At 46.7% G+C, this 20,714-nt stretch overlaps 1 protein-coding gene across 2 annotated transcripts in view; it reads right to left on the bottom strand.

Annotated features, from left to right (window-relative positions):
• COPZ2 (coat protein complex I subunit zeta 2) overlaps positions 1–6,008 on the bottom strand; it is a 116,728-nt gene extending 110,720 nt beyond the window's left edge. Inside the window, exon 1 of one of the 2 annotated variants that reach the window (XR_013595064.1) lies at positions 5,844–6,008. Coding sequence is in view for 1 of the 2 variants with exons in the window: in XM_078645571.1 (XP_078501697.1) it covers positions 5,844–5,867 (24 nt within the window). In the remaining variant the exon portion in view is untranslated. The remainder of the gene's footprint in view (positions 1–5,843) is intronic. The other variant, XM_078645571.1, reaches the window with a different exon arrangement.
• Positions 6,009–20,714: the final 14,706 nt, after the last annotated feature.

The raw sequence follows: 20,714 nt of genomic DNA, 5'->3' as shown, positions 1-20,714 counted from the left end.
ACCAGGGTGTGTGTTAGCTGCTCATTTCAGCGCCCCGCGTCTCTGCTAGGTAGAGATATATATCATCCGACCCACATTTCTTTTCCATCGAGGGGGTGCTCCCTCTTTTCCCAACTGTATGTCCTCGCTTGCTCAGTGTAATCCCGTTGTGTATAGTGCACACAGTGAATTCTCCAGCAGTGAAGAGTATGCAGCTTTAATTCTGCATGCTTATTACATTTACCTATTTTGTGTCTATAAGCCTAGATTGTTGGCTGGAATAAAACAGATTTGTATCTCAGACCATTTCTATACGGTCAAAATGCTGCATTTTTATCGCTTTCCCGTAGGGAGATATTTAGTCAGAACATTTATAGTAAGAATGCGAGTTGAAATAACATAGTCGCAGCCACATATGTTACACGTTGTTAAAATACACGATTCCACTTAACAATGTCGTGGCTGTGGTCCAGCCTTCAGCCAGCATTTTGTTGCATGGTGAAATAAGTCCGTTTTGACAAGCAGCGTTCCTTATTGTTAATATTATAATTAACTTCGAATGTAGTCATTTAAAAAGTATATTTTACATGCAGGAATGCATTTTAATATAATTATTTGCATACAGTGACACTTTCTTCAGGGAGTTCTGAAATTAAGGTATTCGAACAAAAATTGGAAGAACCGAACAAGCATTGACAACGCCAGTAGAATCCAGTTTAAAAGACCATGTCATTTGGCTTTACTATTGCTTGTTCTGAAAGTGTTCTTGATATGAAAATCTGTCTGTGCAAGGTTTGCTCCCCCCCCCCCCAGTTCTTACTGTGTGCCTTTCTCCATTTAATCAAGCTTTGTGTACTTGCTGTGTAACCTAAATACCCTTTCCCACGCGCACCCATTTCACATTGCTTGGATGCAATGGTACCTTTGTGCTGTGCAACTATCAAGTCGTGATTATTGCAAATAACATTTCCCCACTTCTGAGACATAACCTGCACTTTCTGTGACGAGAGTACCAGCACAATATAAGGTCTGTATATGAGGCATTAAGGACAATTTAGGACAGATAAGGGAAAATGCTGTTCAGGTGGAAGAGGGAAGCCAGGTAATGGAAGGGGATATGTGGAGGATTGAGGGAGGGCATGGTCACAGATAGCAAGGTGAAAACAGGATAGGTCCAATTGTTAGTAAGAGAAATACAAATTGGATTAGTTTGCTCCTGGTCCAGTAGGCTACACGGAGAGATGATGAGAGAATAACCTAAATAGCGAGACAAGTGATTTGTCTTAAGGCGCTGGTTAGTTCAGGTACGTCAGGAAGAAGGTTCATGGTTCTTTCCATGCTACATTTTATTGGTGATCCAGTGTGATTGAATACTTTTCATCTGTCTCCCTCTTGGTCCACCTAATTAATCATACATATTTCAAGAAGGGTGATCGTGAAGAACCTCGCTGTTAAAGCCCATCTCCCATATTGAGTCCTCTGACTATTTTCTTGGCAGTTATTTTTTATAGGAATAGAACTTGGACAAATGAACACAATATTCTTAGTTCTTGTATGTTCCTTGCCTGTTCTTCTATATTTGAAAACACCAACTATCTCACCCGCTGTCTACACATGAGGGATCCCGAGTGTGTGCGTGTGTGACTGCTCCATTGTGTGTGTATGTGACTGCTCCAGTGTGTGTGTGTGTGTGTGACTGCTCCAATGTGTGTGTGTGTGTGTATGTGACTGCTCCAGTGTGTGTGTGTGTGTATGTGACTGCTCCAGAGTGTGTGTGTGTATATGTGACTGCTCCAGAATGTGTGTGTGTGTTTGTGACTGCTCCAGTGTGTGTGTGTGTGTGTATGCGACTGCTCCAGTGTGTGTGTGTGTGTGTATGTGACTGCTTGCGTGTGTGTGTGACTGCTCCAGTGGGTGTGTGTATGTGACTACTCTGGTTGTGTGTGTGGGGGGGGGGGCTCTGGGTGTGTGGGGGGCTCTGGGTGTGGCTGGCTCTGGGTGTGTGTGGCTGGCTCTGGGTGTGTGTGGCTGGCTCTGGGTGTATGTGGCTGGCTCTGGGTGTATGTGGCTGGCTCTGGGTGTATGTGGCTGGCTCTGGGTGTGTGTGTGTGTGGCTCTGGGTGTGTGTGTGGGTGGTAGTAATTGCTGTCTGCTGAGCTCATCCGTAGGGTACAATAGTTCTCACATTTGCGAGAGATTAAGCTATTGGCAATGTAAATGACAATGCCATTTATTTATCTGTTTTCAAAACCAACACATAAATACAAATTTTGTCATTTACAATGCCAATAGCTGTAACTTCTCCAAAGGCGAAACCGTTGCATTGTAAATGCTTGTTCTAACTAGGCTTCCCTTAAAATTATCTGGTTCAGTTTGTGTGTCTAGCTGGTTCTGTAGGTTAGGGTTCTGATTAGTTTTCCTCCTCCTTCTAACAGAGTCTCACCCGGTTTAGCGCTTTAACGCCTCTTTGTTTAATGCGTTCTATCAAATCCTAATTACAATTACTGTGCATCTGTGATATAACATGGACTTCTTCATCTTGCATTCCTCAGTGAGGTACCTAGGGGTGTTGTCTGTATGCCGGATGGGCAGTAGGGCCTCATAGCGATTTCCTAGGCTTTGTGCTTGTGAAGCTTGGCCCCCCCAAACATCATACAGTTACAACATTATTGAGTTTTCTTCATGTGGCATACTTGCACCCTTATATCTCCTTCCTCGTGGGTTGTGTTTCTACTGCAATAGATATAAAGACCCATATCTAAGTTATTTATATTCCGAAGATGTTACGCTGTCTTGTGGCCACTTGCTTCTATCCTTTTCACCTGATCTATAGACTATCCTTTGACACCCCCAAAAGCTTCCTCCTTATGTACTGTTGGGACTATTGACCGTTTTTGGCATTAGTGCAGCTCCAGCATCTTGTTAAGGAGCATGCATTCTTATCTCAATATAAGCTAATGCAATTTTAAGGCAGTGCAGACCTGCGTGATATGAGCACTTATTCATGTTTTCTTCAAGATCCATCATTCTACAAATTCTCATTGCGTTTTTCAGTTGTGTGGGAGATAAATCCAGGGCTTTTCATAGTTATTGACATGCTTAACCCGTAGGAACCAGCAATAATATGCATTTTCCTGAGGACATAAGTGAGGTTTGAGGGCATCCACTGCCACCATGAAATTGTTGTGCAACTTGGTGCATCAGGAATATGTGTTGCATTACCACCCCCCTCTCCCCCCCAGAAAATGAAGTAACATTGATCTCATTATTTGCTCCATGTTGTCAACTACATCTTTCATTCTGAAGTATTTGTCAGCGCCCTGAAAGAAACAGAGATGCCACAGCCGTGCTCTCCATGCCACTGGAATCAAGCTATCCTGGCTGAAGAGGGGTGAAACCCCGAAACCGGTCCTAGGATGCTTGTTTCCAGTCCAGGGAGGCCCTGGCCTGACAGTTCGGGCTAGACTGTTCCTATTGGGCACAGGGTCAAGACTGATTTTCATACGGCTAGGTCCAAACTAGAATGGCATGGTGAGCAAAAAAACTATGGATTTAGGCCCAGATCTCTGTACTGGGGTGAATGTATGACATTGTTCTGCATTCTGTCCATCAATAGTTCTTTTTACAGCAAAGATATCGGCACATAAGTCTCGGTCTAAATCTGCCATCCCAAGTACAGGAGTCTCTGGTGGTGTCATATGTGGCCCCTGGGGCTACATGTGACACTAGATGTGCGTGCTTACAGAAAGGCGTAGGCCACATGACCTACATTAAAGGAGATGACCTTCTCCAGTGTCATACATAGCAAAGAATGTGACCCAAAAGCACCACAAGTACTTTAAAAATCTACAGTACATGTGTCTTGGAGCAGCATGAGGACTTCAGGGACCAATCGCATTCCTCGTCTTCCCAGTTCAACCCACTACCCTCTTCCTCTCACGTCATCATACCTAAATACAGGTATGAGCAATAAAATACCAAAAAGTAGACACCAAACCACATTATTTGTACCTCTCAATGTTTCACTTCGTTTTTCACAGGTTGTAGCATTCTTGTTTGGACAACTACTTCCACAAGTCTGCCCAATGTTTGCATTAAACCCAAGCTGTTTCCAGTGCTTAATTTGAGCCGGTGCCTTCCGGTGCTCAGCACCAACACTTAATTGGTTTCCGGTGCTTGTCACCGGCAACTAATTGTCAACACCATACTTAGAACAGTCTACCACATAGTGGCGCTGCTCATCTAAATTAGAGATGAGCAGAACAACTGTTGTTTAGGAATACAATATACATAAAAACAGTGCTCATACCTGCCTCCCCAGCCATTCCTTTAGCTTTGTGGACCTGGAATAATCTGAGCTGTCGCATTTACATGTGAGAGAGATGTTAGTAGTTGTTTTGGCAGCGATGACAAGGGCGATGGGTGGTGCAAGCTGCAGTGGCCTCCAGGTCAGAGCCCTGGCACTTAATATTTTACAAATTAAGTACTGTAACTGGTTTGCCTGCCCTATATAACACGTCATGGTGTGAGGGATGCATTAACGCATTTGAAAATACTCGACATGTTTGTGGTGCGCTTTGAAGGTTTTCAGTCTCCCTTGGAAATAAATCCCAAATTAACTAACTTCTCCCACTCAACAGCTGTTGCAGAGACTGCTCAGAGAAGAATGTTTGGAAAGGGCTGCCAATGCAGCGATAGCAGAAACAAGCCATGGTGGGAGGAAGAGAGTGGGCAAACTGAGTGGCAAAGGGCACATGCAGCTGCAAGAAAAGGGACGGAGAAAAAAACAGTAGGGAAAGAAGGAAAAAAAGACAGTAGTAGGAGAGGCAGGCAGACTGGAAGGCCGACAAAAAAAATTCAGGATAATAATTAGGTAAACAGGGGCGGTACGGAGAGGTTAAGAGCGTAGGACTAGGTAATAATTCGCCTGAAAGTGGAGGGCGGAGAGACTGGGATAAGTGGAGGTGATGCGGAAGGACAGTAGGGCGCACATAAAGGCACATGCGACAAGCGTTTATAGTTACAACATTCCACTAGATATTTCATAAGAATATTTCTTGCATACATTTGAATAGTTTGACATACTTTTTAAATTCCAGCGAAATGCGTGTGATAAGGGGCAGAATACGCAAGCAAAGGCGGCCCACGAAATAGTAAGTGTAGTTGTTTTGCATTTTTACATAGCGCGAATTTGGCCGAAGGGGATTAGAGCGCTTTACATGAGCACCAGCATACATCACGCTTGTAGGCACGGGGAGATTACGTGATTCGCGCAGATTCCCAATGCTCAAAGTCGGCAGCTCTGGCCGTTAGACTATATACTATCACTTAAACAAAGTAGAGACTGCCACGTGAGAAATAGGAAGGTGGCAATCCTAGGGCAAGAATGGCATAGGGCAACAGAGACAGAAGAGTGTGTAAGAGTGGCAGTGGGCAAACGTGATAGAGGAGGACAGGAGTGGCAGAGAGTAAGAGTTACAGAGAAGTATTATAGAGCAAGAGGCAAGCTGGTGTGACAGATGAGTGGCAGGGGAAGTTGTAGGGGGTGGGGCAGAGGACAGTGAGTGACCGGACTGAACATGAGTGAAGGGGAAGAATGAGTGACAGAGATAAACAATAGTGAGTGAAGTGGCAAACTGAACGACACAGTGGGCAGAACAGACAACTGTGAGCCGGAGTGACAGCAGATGGTTAGACTGAGGGAACAGTGCAGGAGGATGGCCGTAGATGACGAGCGACAGGGAGTGCAGGAGGTGGTATGAGAGTGATGTGCGCTGGTGAGTGAAGGAGGGCACGCGCATTTAGTGCTGCGAGCAGGCAGTCTTGTCCTAAAGCAGCGCTGCCCTGACCCGCCTTCCCCTTACCGGCAGCACGGCCATCGGGTCCATGGCTCTGGTCCCCTCGGCGGTGTTGACGTGGCCTCTGTGGTCTGCGAGACAGCTGCGCCCCCTCCTTCCCCAGCCTGGCTGCAACTCAGGAGCCAGCCCCCTGCACGCAATCCCGCCCCTGGAGGCGGGGAGGCGGCCCCAGTGCCGAGCAGAAGCCGCTTCCTGCAGCCGGGACGGGCCCAGGGAGGCGGGCCCAGAACCGGCAGCAGAGAGCCGGGCCAACCCCGTCAGAGGGGTCTAAAGGAGCAGCAGGCCCAGGTCAGGCCCGCGCCTGAGAGCCCGTCTACCGCACACAGGCCCGTATCACACCGCTGTGAGCCCGCCCTCAGCCGCCAGGACAAGGCCTCATAGGCAGGGCCAGCACCGGAGACTGCCCGCCCTCAGCCGCCAGTACAAGGGCTCAGAGGCTGGGCCAGCACCGGAGACTGCCCGCCCTCAGCCGCCAGGACAAGGCCTCAGAGGCAGGGCCAGCACCGGAGACTGCCACCCACGCTCCCGAAGCTAGGAGAGAATGCCTCTGACGAACAGCACAGGGGCAGGTCAGCGCCAGGAGGAGAGAGCCCACCCACCCTAACACCTGTCAGAGCAGGTCCTCATAGGCAAATCCATGTCAACATCTGGAGACAGGAAAGAGGGAGGTTTTTACAAAAAATGAGTTCCTTTAATTTCTTTATTGAATTGGAGGTAATTGTAGCTGCGTGACAACTAAAATGAAGCAATGTTTCCTTTTAAAAAGGTCTCGAGTCTCCCACACGAATGGGGTGTGTTGCTATGTATGTGGCAGTAGCCTGAACTATAAAATATCCAAAAATGGTAACACACATAGGGCAGAAAGAGGGAGATTTTGAAAAAGAAATCCGCATATTCATTGCCCTCACCCCCTTGCTAACACGCACACCCCACGCCTCCCAACACAAACACACTTGCGCAACCAGTCCTCGTGGCACAGCCACACGCAACTCTCACCCCACTCTGACCTGTACCCTCCTAAACACTTGCTCTCTCACCAATCACGATATGTAACAACAGTGTTGTTCTGCATTGCTATTCACCCAGATCCTGGCGTATTAATATTGGGCTACCCCATTGTTATGTAATGGCTCTCACCAATCACTGCATCAAAATCTGGGATCTCGTGCACAACCTCTCCCCAAACCTACTCTTCCTCAGCAAGACCTGGCTCAAACCCACCTCCGCCCAGCTATCCCTCCAGACTACAATATCACAAGGCAGGCCAGAACCAGCAGTCATACAAAGATTACATCCAATGCTCCCTCACCCCGTCCAACTCCTGGGGGTGTTAAAACTCGGTATCTCCGACAATTCCACCCAGGGATGAGCCCTGCACTATTGTCCTCCAGGCCAGGAGCCGACTTCAGGAACACCACAGCAGACCTTGCCGCCCCCATCGTTTCCAACTCCAGCACCTTCATCCTCCTCTGCGATCTCAACTTTCACCAGGAGGACCACACCGACCTGAAAACCACCAACCTTCTGGAAAACCTGAACACACTTGATCTCTCACAACAAGTATTAAGACTTTATTGCATAATTAGTCAAAACTCGTGCAGCCAAAGATGATGCCATCAAGTCACAGTGTACTTATGTAATAGATTTTTTAAAATACAAGCTTAAAACATTAGAAGTTAAGAAATCATTGTGTCATAAAATGCCTGTTACACGTTGCTAACACGATGGTACTAAGCGTAAAGTGCATACTTGTGTAAAGGACGAGGGCTCAGCATCATTACTCTGAAGGAGGAGAGGAGCATAATTATATGGAAAATATGTGAAAACTAATGAGCTCCTGCTATGCTTAACCCGTTTTGAGGAATGAAACAAGTCTGTTGGTCAATAAGCCGAAAATCGTGTGTATCATTGGGGGGAGGGGTCGATGGTGACTGCCCAGTAGTAGTCAAAATATCTATCAGCCTGTCAAGTTCGCGTGTCAGCGCCTCTAGCTTCTTGGAAAAACGGTCCATAAATCTGACCAAGGCACAGTTCAGGGTGGTATCCTCTGCAGTATCTTATGTCTTTTGCTATCCAACCCCTTCGTAGCAGAGCCCTTCTATCCTCTGGAAGGGTGGGGCAAAGGCACAATACATGTGTTATGTCCTCTTTATGTTGATTGCAGAGCAGACACATTTCCTGAGCATTACCCCTTTTCCCTATTGGGAGGTGACCGGTGATGGGGATGACCTCTATTCTCAGCTTCATGAACTGTAATTTAGTCCTTTCTTTGCAGGGGTTTTTTAGGTAGCACTGGGGTGTCAGTTGTTTATAAGTGCATAAGGTCATCCAGCCTTTATTCCGTGTGGAGAGGCTGGCCCTGTCTTTTATTTAAGAGAGCCGTTTCATGCTAATTTTTGCTAACCTTTTAAATTCTTGTTGGCGGATGTGTAGGCCCAAAGAGTGTGCCAAGCCAAGTGTGCTGAGGGCTTGGGTCAGATAGTGGTTTCCCACTGACCTGTGGTTTGTATCCAAATAAATTCATAAGTGGTGGGCCTGAGTGCCTTCTTTGGAGACCATAAGCTTGTGGTAGCTTATAGCAAAGGCCGTCTTGCGAGCCAGCGCCTGTCTGCAGATTCCAAATTCCAGTCTTATTTGTGTTGGAGATGTGTGGGATGGGAGCTGGAAAACCGTTCTGTAAATTTTTGTAAGTATTTTGTCCAGTGTCCCGCTCTCTCGCCCTTTCACAGCTTCACACCCATATGTTAAGGTTGAGAGAACTTTCACTTGAGCTACCTGGAGAATCGGTGCAAAAGTGGGGCCATTACATTTTTTGTATGCAGATCTGAGAGAGAACAACAGTGCAGTGCCTCTCTTTTTTAATTATCTCAACTGGCTCGCGTATCTGCTGTTTTCGTTGAAAAGAACACCTAAATACTTGTGGCAGCTATTTTCTCCTGATCTAGAGATCATGTTGGCTTTTAGTCCTGGCTGTACGAAACACAAGGATCCTGGTTTTCTTTTTATTTATCAGCAGACATTCCTATCAGAGTATGTGGCGGTTGCGTCCAGAAGACATTGCAAGACAATCTTTTGGTTGCTGATAAGGACCAGATCATCAGCGCACAGTAGATTTGAGAGGCGGAGGCCGCCCAATTTGGGTGGATGCAAGTTTACTGAATTGAGGACCGGTGACAGGTCGGACAGAAATAAGTTAAAAAGCGTGGGTGCAAGAACGTGGTGGTTATAGGCCGTGACAGGCGCAATCCATCCCCTATTTTTAATTCTGACCTATGTATCATGGTGCAGAAGCTGCAAAGCCCGGAGCAAGCTCTCACAACAAGTGAAGGACCCTCCCACGCCACCGGACATCTCCTAGACCCTGTCTTCTCCAACTTCTTCGACATCGCAGGAGACAATCCCACCCCCTTCTGGGCCGATCTCTCTCTGGTCTGTTTCAACCTACACCGTAACCACCAATAATGAACCGTACCTACCAAAACCACCCGTAGCAACTGAAGGGCTATCTATGAGGAAACCTGGATCAATGAACTACGCAGTCACCGCTGTATGCACCCATATTCTTCAGGATATCCTTCGACACGGCGACTGCATGGTCCGGCTGGACCTGAAAAATGCTTACTTGACAGTTCTCATTTTTTCTCTTACATCAACACTTTCTGCAATTCATGTTGCATGGCCGTTGATTCGAATTCAAGGTTCTTTCCTTTGGCCTTTCCTCAGCTCCCTGGTGTTTCACCAAAATCATGAGGCCAGTAGTAGAATCTCTGCGCACAAAGGATGTGCTGCTGATCATTTACTACGACTATCTAATTCTCATAGTGCAAGACTGTCAGACAGTGCTTTGTCACCCGACCTGGATGATTCAGCTATAGCAGGATCTAGGTTTTATAATAAATGCGCAGAAGTAGATTCTGACATCATCTCAGCGCATGGACTTTGTTGGTTTTCAGATAGATTCAGTCCTATCCCAACTTATTCTTGCCCCTCAAAAGATTCCGACGATCAAGAGGGAGTTGAGGTCTGCTATGTGAAGCCCGACAATATCATTAAGTTCGGTAGCCCGGATAGTGGACCTCCTGGCCTCCTCGATTCAGGCAATCTTTCCAGGTATCCTTCACTACAGGGCTCTTCAAAGATTGAACCTCTCCGAAAGGGTCTCAACTCAAATCAGGTTAGTTTGTCAGTGGAAGCCAAGACGGAGATTGTGTGGTGGCTCGATTGCATGGATTCATGAAATGGCAAAGCATTCTTTAGCAGTTCCCAGGATGTAGTGATAGAATCGGATGCTAGCCGTTGGGGCTGGGGAGTGAGATGCGATCTGATTTCCACAGGGTGCTGGTGGTCGGAGTTGAGCCTCCATATCAATTGTCTAGAACTTTTACCAGGATCCTATGCGATTAAGAGTCTTTCTCTCTCAAAGTCGGACTGCTGCATCTTACTGAAGATGGTCAAACTCTCAGCTGTGCGGTCTGTCAACAAACTAGGTGGAACGAAATCTCGTCTACAAGTGCAGACTGCCAAAGACTTTTAGCACTTTTGCCTCCGTCATCAGATTTGGTCATGACAGAGTATCTCCCAGGCCAACGGAATACAATAGTGGTTTGGCATTTTCAAAACCTCAGGGATTTCAGAGATTGAAGACTTTATCCGACGATCTTCTTCACCATCCATCACCTGTGGGGTCCGTGCAGTGTGGGCCTATTTGCCTCTCGCCTCAATTGCCAAATCCATGCCATTTACAGTTGTTGATCAGATCCGGAGAGGCAAGCTACTGACGCGTTTCTCCACGTTTGGTCTCCCTTAATGGGTTATGTATTCCTTCCGTTTATAATGATCCCCAAGGTTCTTTCTGTAGCGCAGCATCAGAAAACAGACCTAGTTCTGGTGACTCTACTGTGGAAAGGTCAGCCTTGGTTGCCGGTGATTCTAGAGTTGTCTTGTGCCATTCCGATGTTACTCTCCTATTGTCAGACCCTATTGCTGAATCAGCCTCATCCTTTGATTCTCTCAGGACACATCTCACTAGTGGCTTGGAAAGTTTCCAGGTGAGATGGAGTTTGCCAGGCAGGTCAGAAAACACTGGTGCCTACATCAAACAGGCCTGGTCTAATAGCATCCACAAATGTTATGCTTTGGCATAGAGATGATGTTATGGTTAGTGCAGTGAAAGGGGTGCTGATCCCTTTGGGGCGGATTGCTGTTTAGTAATGAGTTTCTTACCTTCCTTGGCGTCTTCTGGTTTGGCCTACAGATCGGTTAATAACTTCAGGTCGGCAATCTCAGATGGGCATCTCCCAGTGGAAGATAAAGCGGTTTGCGAGCACCTGATAGTTCGTAAACTCATGGGGGTATTAGAATGTCCCTCCCCCCTCATCCTAGGTATTCTGTGTTGTGAATATTGTCCTCAATTCTTTTTTTTGACGGTTGGCACGACAACAAATATATCTCCTGCAAACAGCAGTCAGCTAAACTCACAAAGTTACTCTATGATTTTTTGTAAAAGAGTGTCAGATGTGCGTGCCCTTAACCTTTCTGGTAGAGTTTTTTATCCGGCGGGTGTGTCTTTTTCCATTTTTAGATGGACTAAATCGAACTCCAGATCAGTTTCATATCCAGCGTTTCCATAAAACGCGAAGATGTGTGTAGTTCAATGCCTCAAAGTGTACTAAGCTTGTACTAGCAAACTTAGGTTGAATCCGAGGGGTCAACTCCTTATTGCCTTGCAGAATCCATACAAACTGGTGGCGGCTCCTATTTTAGCTTGATGGACACATTGACTTTTGACAGACGCAGGTATTGATACTACCATTTTTGGTGTTCAATCTGCAAACAGTGCAATGCCATCAAAATCTTTTCCTTTGGCTTCTTGTTTGGATGACCTTAAGGCTGCTTATTGGTCCTCAGAGTAAACTTTAACAACTTTTTATTACAGTATTTCAAGAGACAATGGTCCCAAACATCAATTCGAATAATCAAGACAAAAATAAATATAGACCAAGATTGAAATCTATATGAACTGTCCAGCCGGACAGATTTAATAGTTGTTATAGTCAGATGTGGCAAAGTTATTAAACAATTTCCAAGTAGGGCACAACCTGTGTCCAACTACCACATATATACAGACAAAATAACATACAAATGCGAGGCAAGGAAGGGCAGTCTGTAAATTGTTCACAATTAAAACAGACAATTAATATTTAGGTACACTTTGTGTGATTTCACAATAGAACATTCAAATCATCAAGTGTAAGCTGTCGACGACGTTTCGATCCCTATTTAATATGGGATCATCATCTGGACATATTGATTCATGCCTTTACTCAGTATAGAAACGGAATCATCTGTTAATGCATGGCAAAATAGGCAGTGCATGAAATAACCGCTAATTTGATCCGTTTAATGAAAGCGTATTGTTGATGGGCATAAGTGGTGATGGCACAGCTTTAAACTACCATAATCAGAGCCTCTGGTTCTGACATAGAATAAAAAAAATTCGAGCAGACCCAATAAGAAATTTCAATTCTATTAAGGACACGGAGGCAAGGATTATCCCACCCTGGCTTGTTGTATCACTGTAGTATCATTTTTTACGTATGAATCTGTGATTGTTTATGTTTATACATACGTGTACAAATATTTAGTATCATTGATTGGTTATGTATGCTCGCCCTGTTTTTTAATGTACTTTTTTCCTGTAGGTAACAACCAGAAACACTCCTGAACATGATTGATGGCACCCGATTTGCTGGTTGATGCTGCAGTTATAAGATGGACATTCTGCAATTCCAGTATGGTACAGTTTGCTCTTCGTGCGGTGATGTTCGCCGGAGGTCAAGTCCCGTGGCAGTTTCGGAGTCAGATCCCGTTGTGTGAAAAGGTAGAGCCGATGTCGACCAAGGACCTTCAGTGTTTGCCCGGCGTTAGCCGCCTCTCATACCATACGATATTACCAAACAAAGAGGCAGGCGCTGGAGACGGAAGGCAGGAAACAGGAGTTTATTCCGACGGAGCAGAACACGTCAAATCAGACAACAGGGTATCTTCTCGAGGTGCTCTAACCGCATCTCTGAGGCCTGGCCTCTTATACACAGGTTTATGGCTTTATTACATACACTGCATCCGTAATGTTTCTTTGAAGGACAAAAATGACATCCTCGGAATCCCCGGTCCAGGCCCGTTCCCACACACATCTACAGTAGAGTTCCCACCCCGATCTCAGCATGTGGTGGTTATCGCGCAGCTGGACATTCCGCTGGGAACGGGGATGTGTGTGATCAGTCGGATCTTCGGGGTGCGAAAGCATTGATTAATCCCTGCTCCTTTGATGTGAGGCGAGGTCCTACTGTAGGGGGCAATAAACTGCATCTGTTGGGCTAGGTGATGGCTTGGGATCAGGCCGGACAATCGGGCAGGGAGGAAGAGGTTATCAAAAGGGCCTGTTCTTTGAGTGAGATGAAAGAGCGAGGGGGTTTAGCACGGGATGTGGCTCGGAGACAGGGTCGCGTTAGAGGTGCGTTTATGGCCCAAGCAGGAGAGACCGGGGGCTGTCGGGGCGCGGGGGAATGCTTGCAAGGCCGGGGAGTGAGGGGGAGAGACGCGCAGGCTATTGGCAGTGGGCAGAGAGGCCACGACACACAAAATGGCTGCCACTTGCGTGCATGATGGGGCCTAAAAGGGACACGATGGCGTGGCCACTGTTTCACGATTTTCACTTTACTTTCAACAGTGGCTGGGGTGAACATAAATGAACGCCGCTTATATATACCTAATTTTAGTCATTTTCCACAGTCCCCAGTTTTTATCATAAGTTAGTTCATTCCTGTTCATGTCATAGGTGAGGATGTACAAGCTGACATTAGTTATACAATTCGCTTTGGTAGCCCATATGCATTACAGGCAGATGGATATAATTCTGCTATCAATGCAGACAGAATCGTACATAACCATATGTAGTCAATGTGATGGGCGGGGAGACAGTGCATACAAAATTACATTAGCTGCGTCATACGTTAGACCTTGGAGGCGGGGACATTACTTTAGACGATGTAGGAGATTAGTCCGAATACAAACATGATGTCATACAAAAATGTTCTGGCAGGATAAGGGCTATTATCACTTGAGGTCTGGACTCCATGGGGGTCAAAACTAGACAGCATGTTCATGTGCATGACTGGTGTTCTACAATCATCAAGATACAGAGTTAACGCCTTCTTAGTTATCCATGTACAGTTGAAAGTGACCGATGTAAGGTTTCGAAAGCTCAATTGGGTGGTAATCAATACAAAGCGGTTGGGAGAGGAATTCAACTTAATACAAGGGACAGTCAAGGGGTGGCAATGTTCAAAAAAAGGGTTCGTCTTTCCAGTGTCTTATCACAGCGAGCCATCACTGGTAGGCTCTCATTGTTTTTCTTCTTTCGTTGGCACTGTTGAGCACCGGCGGTGGAGCTATGCGTCCAGCTCGGATTCAGATTTCGCGTTGCAGGGTGTGGCCGCTCTTTGCTCTCGGACCACACTCCTGTTTGTCCTGTTACCTAACTAATTTACCATAGGTACTTTAGTCGGGGTACCCGTATTCCGTTCTTCTTTCGGGACAAACCCTATTCTATCTTTTGTGCTGTGTTTTTTTTTCTTTCTTTAAGTCAAGTTCAAAAACTCCATATGGAAAAAGGGGTGATGGGGGCGTGCTTTGGGAGGCCGAGGGAAAAGAGGGTGGAGTGGGATCAGATCTGAAACGGACCAAGGAGGGCAGAAATTTCAAGCAAGTGGGCCCATCAATCGGGCACAATGGGCTGGGACCTTCGGCACGAGCTCATCAACATGTAGGGGCTTCTGGACAGCCCTTCTTTCCTTCACTTTCCACGTTGAGAATGATGCCTTGTCCCGCAACTCTTTGCTCTGTGGCTCCACCTTGGTCGAGGTCATAGATATTCCCCGATCTGCAGCCAGGCTGTGCATCACGTCCGGCCCCTCTCCTCCGACGACCGCACGTTATCTTTAAATGAGTACAAAAAAAACAAGTCTTAGAGAACTGGCAGGGGAAGATGTTTACACACTTTAATTTCTCTCCCAACCCCAAGTAGTTGGGGAAACGTTTATTGGTCACGATAGGGTGGATGCTTAGTAATCCTTACATCGGTGTACGCTGTTAACTCATGCATCATTGCTGTGGTGCAGGTCTGCAAGTATCTTTCTATTTTCAAACATCATGTCTGTCTGGTGTTTATTCCTGTTATATTCGCGAGCGTGGCAAGAAGTCTGATATCCAACAATTACATGGTTCATCGAATTCAAACCGGCTCCTCCAGTAGAGACTTGTTTTTCTAAAACAAATCCTGTTGAGCTATATTTTTCTTCAAGGTCTGCTAATTCATAAAAAGTGTGAAGTGCTTATTATCATGGGCTTACAGCTACTTTTTCCAGGGAAGGACATACGTTAAGCATTTTTTTTTCTTTTCTGACAGCAACGGCTAACTTTTATCAGTTTTTGGACGATTTATCTTTAAAAATAAGGTCATCAGCTACAGTCTTTAAGATTTTATGGGACAGCTGGTTACAGAACTGGGACCATTCTGGAAAAACAGGGACGTTTCGGACATTCTACTTTTGTGCAATGGGCGGTGGTAATCCAAATGATGAGGGTGGTGTTACTAAAGCACTAAAACAAAAGCCACTGACATATAGTTCCCTTTTAAGGGTCAGATTAGGGGACATTAGTCGTCTTACCTGTCCTTTCTTTCTCAGCCAATTAAGTTCCATCATTTTACAGAAAGGAGAGGTAGTAATATGGCAAAATACGATCGTTTTGTTTCTGTCAATTTGTTCAAACATTGTCGTGTCTAAAGCCAATTATACCTGTGCCGGTGAGGTACAGTGTCGTCATTTATTCAAAAAGGGAGCAAGGGAGCCCTCAGAGGGAGAGAGCGTCGTGTGCACCAAATAGGCTATTAGTACACGTACAACATAAAGAGAGAGAGAGAGAAACGTGTATAATAATAGGTTATTCAGTGCACACACATATAGAACAGTACGGGTCGGTTTCACATATAAAACACAAGCTGAGGGGAAACATAAATTCATAGTTTACGTACACACAAATACCAGATAGGGTGCGACAGTACATACATCAAGTACGGAAACCTAAGACAGAACACAGAGCTATTTTGGACAAAAGGACTTTGTCATGCATGTTGCTTATTCTCAGTATTCCCTTTAATTCATTCTGGGGGTCGAGCTCTTTGTTCTCCTTCCTTCCTAATAGTAGACAATTTTTGTTGGTAACCTCGCTTCAAAAATACTTACTCCTTTTTAATTGGTCGGACACTAGTCCAGTCGCGCTTATACTCACGGTGGGGTCTTCCAACATCTAGCAAATGATGATCCAAGCTGAGGTAAAGGAGGGGTGTCAGTCGGACGTGCGGTGGTACAATTCTGACTTTTCTATGAAGGTGGAAGAAGAAGGGGTAAATCTAAAAAAATAACAATATCCCTGATATCTTGGCTGAGGGGGATTTTGGATGAACCCCAACCCGGGGTACTCTTAACTTTGCTTATTTAGTCAGCACATAAATTGACTCACTGGTGCGTATTATTTTGGGTGTACATTTGGGATATCGGTTGGGGTTGGGTTTGTCGTACTGAAATAAGCCTTCGAGTTTCTGGTGTAGGCCACTCTCCCATTCGCTAGCTCCAGAGAGAGTCGCTCCTAAGTAAGGTAAGTGCTATATTTTTATTCGTCTTTCACATGCAGGTACCCTGTTCGGGCTTAATTTTCCTATCCCATTAACCGTTCGATCAACGCCTCAATCATACAAAAAGCATTCTTTTATTGACCCAGACGTGCGCCACACATACGCATTCATACCGTACACATCAGGGCCCATGCGCACATTCATACCATACAATTTTTCACGCTCCCAGAGATAGCTCCTACATATAATGTACCGTCTCACAGAGCTAGCCTATTTTCCTCGCGTGGAACGCGATGCGGTTTTAGGTCTTCTCCATACTTCAGCTGAAATTCCGATGTAACCTGCAAAAAGAAAAAGAGGGGGGGGGCAGCGTTCAAAGCACATCAGCGCGCATAAACACGAAAATGTTTTTACCTACAACGTACTTGACTTATCTCTCTGGGATGCAGTCCCTTATATCTCGGCATTGAAGCCCAGAGGAACTGGTAGTGCGGCAAAGATAACCAATGGTAGTCTGTTCATTACATAGATCGCCCGAGGGCAGTAGTACAGACCGCGTGTAGGAGAGGGTCAAAGGCCAGGGGTATTCGGTATAAGGTGGGGGGGTGACGGATTCATGTTTTCATTCGAGGAAAAGAAAAGGTTTACGGTGGTATAGGGTCGTTCCTGTTCGCAGAGCATGGTATTTAAAAAAACAACCCTATCAATCTAAATGACTGTTACGATGCTAGTTCCATATATTTTTCTTTTAAAACCTTGATTGTAAAAATGTCAGCATTCAAATACGGGCCTCCAACCATACAGGCCGGCCACGGGGCAGACGGGAAACGCACGGGGTAAGGAGAGATTACACTGTAGTATAGGAGTACGTAACGAGCGAGCCATTTAATTGGAAAAAACTAAACGTGACAAACGGTTGCAGGATCAGTGAAGGTTGATTTTATAATTGAAAGTATAACAGGATCAGTTACAATAAAATCGTCCATACGCACACCATGGGCGAGTATCATGAGTAACATTACTTCGGAGCTTTTAATAATACAATAATCAATAGTAAAAAAACCCGACATCAATAGGGTTGTTCGCATGCCCAGTCAGTACACTTCCCCGCCCGCCATGTGCACAAAGACCGCATACATCCCCCATAACGTCAAGGCTAAGTGACTAGAATCGTCATAAGGAGTTGCAAGTCCCGCCCATACTGGCGCCATTTTGGTCGAGGCCAGGCGGGTCCAGAGTATAGTTCAAACGCCTCCAATAACTAGCGGCCGGACCAGAATCCCTTTCGGCAGTTCAAAAAAATTCCGTTAACGCCAGCAGAAGGGACAGGCGGCATGAACCGCGACTTAAAGGCGAGGAAGGCAAAATCTTCCCTACCGGGTCACGCTGAGGTCCCACCGGAACTGATCGAGTTGGCAGTCTACAGTGTCTCTTAGTAATTCGGACAAAAGCTGGTGTCAGCATGAGAGCATCACCATCTTGTGACAACGTTGTGGCCACTCCGGAGAGCGGGACAGCAGGCGTATCCCTCCACAGATGCGTTGAATCAGTCTTTCCTACGGCACCAGATGTGGATAAGGCGGCGGCCGCCCGAGGCAGCGGCATATCCATGGGGGATAGTCGAGCAACAGTGGCGGTTGCCCCCACCGGAAGCCCGCGGGAGTCGAGGGCCAACGACTCTCGTAGAATCTTTAAAACTGAGAGGACGTCTTCAAGAGTGGGGCTCATGCCCGAGCAGGCAAGCATTCCGAGTTCCATGGTAGCCCAGAGCCATCCTAGTGGACCAGGCCCAAATCCGGGGTGCCGGCCGCCATCTTGAGAGCCCCCCCTCCCGCAGCTGTCCTTCACCACAGCCACCGGAGCGGGTCCCCCGGCCAGTCAACCGCTGGGGCTCGTTGAGTGGAACGCTAATGGCAGTCTTAGTGCGGGAGAGGAACCTCCACCTGGGGGGCGGGGGAGAGGGGGCCGTCTGCGCCGCCTCTCCGCGGGCGCCCCACGCCATCTCCTGGCGTAGATATACAAGATGGCTGAACCAGGCAACAAAGGGGGGAGCCATCAGCAGGGCATCCCCCGCACACAACTTGCTGGACACCACCTCTGGACGATCTGGGGACGGGCCTCGGCGCGTGGTGTTGCCTCCGGCCTATTCGCACAACGGTCCTCCACCCCAGGCCGCCACCGACGCTACCTCGCCGGCTGACGGCTTTTGTAGACTTTCTATAGCCCAAAGCCAACTAAAAAGTAGCCCAAAGTAGCCCAACATTGCTACTTTAAGGAAAGAGGGACAGGAACAGCGCCAAGCAGACGGCGAATGCATTGGGATTGATGTTGCAGCCGGCTGCCATGTGAATAGTTGTATAATAAAACGTTTTAACATGTTACTTTGCTGGAGTGTTGTATATATTTATAATATTTGCATAGGGTTTGTCGTTATTTGGGCGGGGTGGGCGGCGGAGCCGAGCTGTCTTGCGGCCATCATGGCGTCGAGCTCGGCTCTTCTCACTAGTTTCATATTTCTCATGAGGGGTTGTTCCTAATGTTTCTATTTTAGCGGGGTCAAAAGATCCCATCAGTGGCCTACTGATTTTGCTCGATTCCTTTTGTTTTTCCTAACGATTTTAATGTTATAGTTTGCTAGCACGATACAGCGGCTAATCCGTATTTTTATATATATGTCCTTTTTATTAGGGGTGTCCTCCGGTAGAGCCGGATGATCTACCTCTAAGAACGGTCCGGGCTGAACCAACTACTGAACAATGGGGAGAAGATAGGCATGACGGGTTACAATGGGGACAAAAGTCTGCACTACCTATCCTTCACTACTTTGCGGAGACTAGGCAGAATATTTCTATTCTACAGTATTCGCAAATAGGGAATACCCAAAGAGAGAACTAATTCCAAACAGTCAATGTTCGGACAAACAATCAATCAAATGAGGGATAAAAATAGGCACGACGGATTACAACAGGGGCAAAAGCCTGCGTTACCTATCCTTCACTATCTGCAAAGACTAAACAGAGTATTGCGACTCTGTGCTTGTTTGCAAATAGAGAATGATCCAGAGAGAACCAATTCCAAAACAGTAAATGCTTGGATAAAAATCAATCAAATGGAGAGGGAAGCAGGCACGACGGATTACAACGGGGGCAAAGGCCTGCGTTACCTACCCTTCACTATCTGCAAAGAGAGAATACTCCTATTCTTCCCTGTTTGCAGACAGAGAAACTCTCAGAAACAATCAAATGAGTAATACTAGTATTTTCAAACAATCAATTCGCAATTTGTCGTGTTACACGACCTTACCCGGACCGCATGGACAGTTTCTCGTCTTCCGCTTCCAGCACCTGATCGTCCTCTATTCTCCGTAATTGCTGTGGCACTCCTGATGGTTCCCAGTCAGGACCGTAGATCACTCGAGAGAGGTCTGCTCGGAACCAGTGAAGTTCGGATGATCGGCTGCCAGACGAGGGTCTATCGGGCAGGTGCACATCCCGATCGTTGCAGTCGTTCACTCTGTCGTTGGGACCTCTCCCAATGGATCCACGTGTCGCTGATGGACCCCACGTTTGGGACGCCAATTGTGAAAAGGTAGAGCCGATGTTGACCAAGGACCTTCAGTGTTTGCCCGGCGTTAGCCGCCTCTCATACCATACGATATTACCAAACAAAGAGGCAGGCGCTGGAGACCGAAGGCAGGAAACAGGAGTTTATTCCGACGGAGCAGAACACGTCAAATCAGACAACAGGGTATCTTCTCGAGGTGCTCTAACCGCATCTCTGAGGCCTGGCCTCTTATACACAGGTTTATGGCTTTATTACATACACTGCATCCGTAATGTTTCTTTGAAGGACAAAAATGACATCCTCGGAATCCCCGGTCGAGGCCCGTTCCCACACACATCTACAGTAGAGTTCCCACCCCGATCTCAGCATGTGGTGGTTATCGCGCAGCTGGACATTCCGCTGGGAACGGGGATGTGTGTGATCAGTCGGATCTTCGGGGTGCGAAAGCATTGATTAATCCCTGCTCCTTTGATGTGAGGCGAGGTCCTACTGTAGGGGGCAATAAACTGCATCTGTTGGGCTAGGTGATGGCCTGGGATCAGGCCGGACAATGGGGCAGGGAGGAAGAGGTTATCAAAAGGGCCTGTTCTTTGAATGAGATGAAAGAGCGAGGGGGTTCA

The sequence above is a fragment of the Lissotriton helveticus genome, chromosome 5_1, assembly GCF_964261635.1.
Source record: "Lissotriton helveticus chromosome 5_1, aLisHel1.1, whole genome shotgun sequence".
Taxonomy (NCBI): Eukaryota; Metazoa; Chordata; class Amphibia; order Caudata; family Salamandridae; genus Lissotriton; species Lissotriton helveticus.
The sequence above is the reverse complement of the archived record's forward strand: the minus strand, read 5'-3'. Positions and strand labels throughout refer to the sequence as shown.